The sequence below is a fragment of the Tubulanus polymorphus genome, chromosome 2 (genome assembly GCF_964204645.1).
Source record: "Tubulanus polymorphus chromosome 2, tnTubPoly1.2, whole genome shotgun sequence".
Classification (NCBI taxonomy): domain Eukaryota; kingdom Metazoa; phylum Nemertea; class Palaeonemertea; order Tubulaniformes; family Tubulanidae; genus Tubulanus; species Tubulanus polymorphus.
Window position 1 is genome coordinate 26678727 of NC_134026.1, and position 6080 is coordinate 26684806.

Below are 6080 nucleotides of genomic sequence, written 5' to 3' on the forward strand. Positions count from 1 at the left end.
AGTCCGTATTGTCCATTCATGGAAACATCCCGGAAAATATGCGCGATTGTTTTAGTTCTCAGAAATTCCGCTATCGTTATTCATAGGGGCAGCACTGAACGGCTGAGATCTAGCCGAGCCTCTCTTTTTTACTGTGGCATGCGAGGAATACAGATCTGATTTTATTCCATCTTCACCCGTCAAGGGATTCGAACCCACTACGCTAAAGCTGTTCCCCGAACCCCCATCCTCCCCCGGCAGGGATTCGAACCTGATGGCATCGAGATTGCCACGGCACGAAACCCTGCCATAATCGACCGTGTGCGCAGATACATGCGCAGTTCAGATAATGTGATTTTTAGCCAATCAGAAATCCCGTTTTATTTTAGCCCAGGTTTTCCCATTTATAGTTCTTCCTTGAAATTTGCCTCAACGATTATACAACGAGCAATCTGATTGGTGCCGCCAGTTTTCGTTCGGAAAGCTGCGCATGTACCTGCGCACCCGGTCTACTGATGCAGGGTTTCGTGCCGTGGCTGAGTGTAGCGATGCCATCAGGTTCGAGTCCCTGCAGAGGGAGGATGCGACCCCTTGACCTCACGAGTCGTTGGAGTCGTTACTAGCCGACCAGAATCCGGTCGTACCAATCACAGCACTTGTAACAAACCGTCAGTAGACTTCTGTTGGTTTTCCCGTTAAATTGACCGATCAGCAAACGTTTTACCGAACAAGGAAGTATTTCGCAAATCGATATATGACGTCACGCGCAACAGCGGGCTCGGGAGTGATACCGGACCCCTGGCAAGCGAGGATGATTTTATTCACCATTCAACACAAGTTGTTTAGAATCAATAATTGTATCAATTTTAAAGCACTAGAATGCTACACACCTTGAGAGAACCTTTTAGATCAATCAAACACAATAAATGATGCATGTTTTACTTGGATTTATTTATTCATGTTTAATAACTAAAATAAGGTAAAAATTTCTTGTTAGAAGCAAAAATAGTTATAACAGCAGATAATTAATTGTACAACAGCATTAAATCTAACTTTCATACTCTATTCACATAATTATAAAGATTGGTTTTTTATTAATCCTATAATAACTATAATAATTTGATTCATCTCTGATTTCTAGCACATTATTATCTGGCATTCATTAGATTAATGTAACAAACTTTTTGTTCAAAGATCTAACAATGTATTTCTTGACAGTGAATCTAAAGATCAATTAATCACAAGACATTATGCTTCCAAATTGAGAAATAAAAGCAAAATATTCTAGAATTTAAATTTAAAAAACAAATTGCAGTTATCATTAGCACCAGGTTTAACAAAAATGAAACAGCTTTCTGGTTAAACTCTTTATCGATTTAGAAAAATATAAATAAAATCTAACAAAACGTTTATCAACTTGTGAGCAGCATTCAATTAATACAATTCAAACATCTTATGAGATTCAGCTTTAGATAGAAAATTAATATAAATATAATACAATTTTATCCGAGTAAAGCAGATGAAGCTTCTTCTTCTAGCCACGAGACATTACCTCCTTTTTGATTTTTAAGAGTCCATTCACTAAGTTAACAGTTTCTAGATACTCATATGCGTCTTTAACAAACAAAAATTTACCAACGTAGATTTTTCAGCATCGTAAAATAACAAGAAACAAAATCACTTGAATAATTAAACTAATTGGATCATGTTCATCGCAAATTCACCAAGAGCATGATAACCAAACGCAAAATATATGGGTTCTAATTCCACATAGAACTGTGCTTTAAGTACCGATTATTCTTTATAGATGTCATAGATTTTTTGATAGAGCATCAGCAGGCGATCTGTGTCCCTAATGATTGTTTCTATCACATCATGTATGATGATAAAACGTAGACTAGATTTAACAATATAATAAATTTGAGCAGTTGATACAGAGATGTCAAGACAACAAAACTCTCCAGTCATAATGTCTGTTGATACCGTTAGCAAATCCTGCAGAAGGCGGCTCATTAATAAGCCATTTTTTACATGATTTATCCTCTTTGATAACTGCCATAGCAGTGTAAGGTATGCGTTTATTGATGCTTTGGAATTTTTCCTTTGGTCTAGGCGGCTTCCCTAACAATTGCCTTGTACATGTTTCCACAGTGCCTGCATGACCAATGAACAAAATGGTGCCATCTACAAAAACACAGAATATGATGAAACACAATGTCAATCACAAAAAATTTACAATTACTGCTTACAAATGAAAAGCTTTTATGCTTATCTCATAAAAAGAGAATTTCATCTTTATAATTACATGTCATTTATCTAAATTATTGCAACAAGCAGTACAATAATCAAGATATAACTTCGACCTATCTAAGAAAAATTTGTAAAATAAATCATTAGACTTTCAACACTTCTGCAACAGTATATAATATATACAAAATATTTTTGTATTATGATGTATATAATATAAATTCCTGGTAAGTCTTAAAATTTCTGACTAAAACAACAACTGCCAATCATAGTAGGCATTAAAACTATTTTGGAAACAAGGAATAGGTGGCTGCACCAGATCCCAGTGTGATAAATCTTCAGTTTCCTTTATCGTTGCCATGGAACAATAAGGAATGTGCATTAAGAGTTTTTGAAAATGACTGCTTGGTCGCGGAGGTTTGTTGAGTATTTGTCTAGAGCAGACGTCTAATGTTGCTGCGTGTCCGACCAGTAACACATTTCCACCTACCATAAAAACATGCATCATTTATAGATTCTCACGTTAATCATTTAAATTTACTTGTTCAGCCATTGACTAAGTAGATACCAGAGAAATAACTTAATATAAAGAAAGGAAACTAAAACTGATAGGAAATGAAAGATCTTTGGAGTGAATACTCACTATTTTTATGATATTTTTCCAAAATGAGTTCAGTGGTTAGATGACAGCGGTTGTAGTACATTTCAATATTTTCATAAATGTCGAATTGGGAATCATCCCACACCGGCTCGTACGAACGATTCACCTTGAAACCGTTATCCATTAATTCATCAAGTGTGAGAAACTCTGGTATTGTTGGTTTATACCAGCCTAACCATTCAAACAAACCGGGCTCAACTCTAAGCGGGAGATCAGTTGCGCCATAACCTGAAATGTAGAGTCAATTAAACTTCATGAGCAACAACTATTAACCCAGGGACAATAAAATTCACTGGGTACTGCTCTTGACTAATAACTGCCAGTCTCAGTTACTCACCTTCTAGAAATTTAGCAGATGTTTCAATGCAGCGTAATGAAGGAGAAGTGTAAATACAGTCGATCTTGATACCGATGTGTTTCATGTATTCACCTGTATTCAATGCCTGGAATTTACCGAGTTCAGTTAATGGGCAATCTCGACTGAAATTAGCAGCTCCTCCGTGACGTTTCGGAAGTGTCTTAGGAAGATTTAAGTTTGTTCGTACGTATTTCCCTGGTAAACAATAATAACCAGATAGATGAATTACACAATACTGGTTCAAAATTATGAAATGTTAAATAGCGTGTATCAAGATTTACCATTTCGATCGAAACTCCAGTTCATCCAGTTACTGAACGTAAAATCAACTCTTTCACCATGACGCATTATATACACTGTTCTCGGTTTCCTTTTGCCTTTATCCACCTATACTCATAAATAGGATACAAATCAATGTTTAAAACTTCAATATTAATCAACACATGGCTGAATAATCTACCTGAGAATATATAGGAGTATTATCACAGTTTGAAGCACTTGATCCGCCTATTAAAGGAATTGATCTGAAAAAAAGTGAATAATAGATTTGTGAAAATAGAAAAAGAATTACCAGGTATCAGTTGGAAATGAAAATAAGCCACTCACTTATGTAGAATCCAGGTGTCAGTTTCTGGAGCTCTTACTGTGTAAGGAAGTGGGAATTTTGCAGTGACACCAGTTCGCCAAGACGTGCCTATACGCCAGTCACCCATCGGAGTCGCATCTTCTGATACAAATATATAGTCATTTGGTTCTAAATCTAATTCTCCGGGGCATCTTGAAGTGTGCTGTGTTGTAACTTTGTACGTCTGAAATGACAGAATCAACAAAACTTAAGTACATTGAGACAGCTACTAGTACTGAAGCTACATTTAACAAAAAGCGCAAATGCCTTACATTACAATTTTTACTTCTAGCATCCCGGGAATATAGTCTGAGATCCCATCTGACATCCCCTGCAAGGTCAATTTGTTTGGCCATAGTTGTTAATTTTGTTACATCAGCTTTCTGGTCCGACAAAAACTTGTATGCTAATGACAAATGATGCTCTTTCTTGTACACTGGCACAGCTATTCCTGCCATGAGAAAGTAGAAAATTAGATCTAATTCAAAATTGCTAGCGGCAAAAGAAAATGTAATTACAAGAAGAAACTGACCATGTTTTCTGGCTTGTTCTGAAAACGTCATAATAAGCTCTTTCGCAAAAGGCACAGTTTCCTCATTCATAAATAAACCAATGAAATTGTCCGAATTGAAGAAGTCCAATTTCAAAACTTTCGGGATGTTTTTCACTGTTTTGCAAGTATCTTCCATTGCTGAACACAAAAGTTCTATTGCATCATCTTTTACCTAAGAATGCAAACCATGTTCTTGTATCATACATCTATAATAACATTTTGAAGATAAAATCGATTATGAATGAAAAAATTAATTGCCTCAAAAAAGGTGGTCATAGTCATATGAGGAAAGTAATTTCGAGCTTGATTCCAACCGCATTCTTTAAAAGAATTCAACCAAAACTGATCCAATTGATGCTGTAATTCTCCAACCGGACAAAGATATAATATATACTCTCTGCAAGATTCTAAATCCAGAGTCGGGTCATTCACATGTGAAAGTAGCCTAAAAATCAAGTTATTCAGTGTTGTTAGTTGAATCTCTCGCTGAAAAACCTGTAATATCGTAGACTTTGATTTGCAGAGAAAAACTTTATTCATATTGTCACCTCTTCACAGTTGCATGTGAAGCTAAATTAGTTACCAAGTCATCTAACCTAACCAGTCTAAAGTAGTTCAACCTCATTTACACTTACCAGTCTGTTGCTACTTGAACTCCTTTATCGGCTGTGGAGGTTATAGCTTTCTGACTGAAAAAGAAGAATACAATTTTGTTTCGGTACATGTTGGTATGATATAGCTCTTTCAGTAGCTCATTTGGTACACCGAGGAAGTACCGTAAAAGCGCAGTCATGACACAGTTGTCAGTCCAAGACAAGACTTGATCTGGAGGAGGACAGCGGGATTGGAAAACCCCAACAAGGCAAACACGAAATCCATGTCACGTACAGAAAACGAATCGAATGAAATTGTACCTAAACCTTCACTATCTTCTCACTTTACTCAGACTACGGTTCGTACTAAACAGTATACTACCACTGACTAAAATCAATGGAACTTGAATTTGAAAGCAATCCCAAAAACGGGTCCTCCTTATCATCATCGAGATGACGTAATTTACGGAGATGACATGAAATATAACATATTTATTTATTCCTTATCAATTTTAACACTTGAAATCATATTATATCATTAATAAATGCCTGCTCTGCTGGGGTCATATTTTACATATTTTGTCGGATCAAGGCAATATCAAAATCGCCCAAAAATTTTGGGTGAATATCTTTTGAGTATGGATTAGGACCTATATTATGGAAATAAAAAAGTACTAACGCTCGATTCCTGGCAAATCCCATCTGTAACAGCAACTCAAACGAGCTCTTTTTACCAGAGTTAGGTAGCTTTACAACAGCAGCATCCTGCTTCCAAGATAACGCCATTTTTTACACTCCGCTAAACTGAGTAATCGGATTATAATCCGCGTTTTACTATGGAAGCCCTGAGACGACATTGCCAGTTGCTAGTTGCCAGTTGCCAAATGCTTCTTGTTTGCTAGCTTTGGTTGCTTGCTTGAGTACGTATTCTGTCTTCGAAAAGATAGGCTCAAATCAATTTTTTCCCTTACCAATCCATAAACAAACATTTACATGTTAACGCCATTAAAATACTTTGGACAAAACAGATACTATTTTAAGACTGAAAACAAGAAAGGAAATTC

At 36.2% G+C, this 6080-nt stretch overlaps 1 protein-coding gene across 3 annotated transcripts; it reads right to left on the reverse strand.

The window, feature by feature from the left end:
* Positions 1-977: 977 nt before the first annotated feature.
* Positions 978-5816, reverse strand: LOC141898629 (ecdysteroid-phosphate phosphatase-like). Of its 3 annotated transcripts, none has more exons than XM_074784642.1 (11): positions 5696-5816; positions 5059-5112; positions 4682-4868; positions 4403-4595; positions 4143-4321; positions 3852-4054; positions 3706-3769; positions 3527-3632; positions 3225-3440; positions 2870-3115; positions 978-2163 (listed from the first exon to the last, which is right to left on the reverse strand). In XM_074784642.1, exons 1-11 carry the CDS (start codon positions 5800-5802, stop codon positions 1922-1924), a joined length of 1797 nt encoding a protein of 598 aa, XP_074640743.1. In that variant the 5' UTR covers positions 5803-5816; the 3' UTR covers positions 978-1921. The 3 variants fall into 3 exon arrangements, with proteins under 3 accessions (XP_074640743.1, XP_074640746.1, XP_074640744.1); XM_074784643.1 differs by having other exon boundaries at positions 2027-2712; XM_074784645.1 differs by lacking the exon at positions 5696-5816 and having other exon boundaries at positions 4972-5091.
* Positions 5817-6080: the final 264 nt, after the last annotated feature.

What these genes read in the sequence shown, in the direction of transcription:
- LOC141898629 (XM_074784642.1), bottom strand. Translation starts at nt 5,802, where the DNA reads ATGGCGTTATCTTGGAAGCAGGATGCTGCTGTTGTAAAGCTACCTAAC. An exon ending in ATACTCCTATATATTCTCAG is followed by an intron (nt 3,633 to 3,705) that starts GTAGATTATTCA and finishes TTATGAGTATAG; the next exon opens with GTGGATAAAGGCAAAAGGAA. An exon ending in ATCTGCTAAATTTCTAGAAG is followed by an intron (nt 3,116 to 3,224) that starts GTGAGTAACTGA and finishes TCTACATTTCAG; the next exon opens with GTTATGGCGCAACTGATCTC.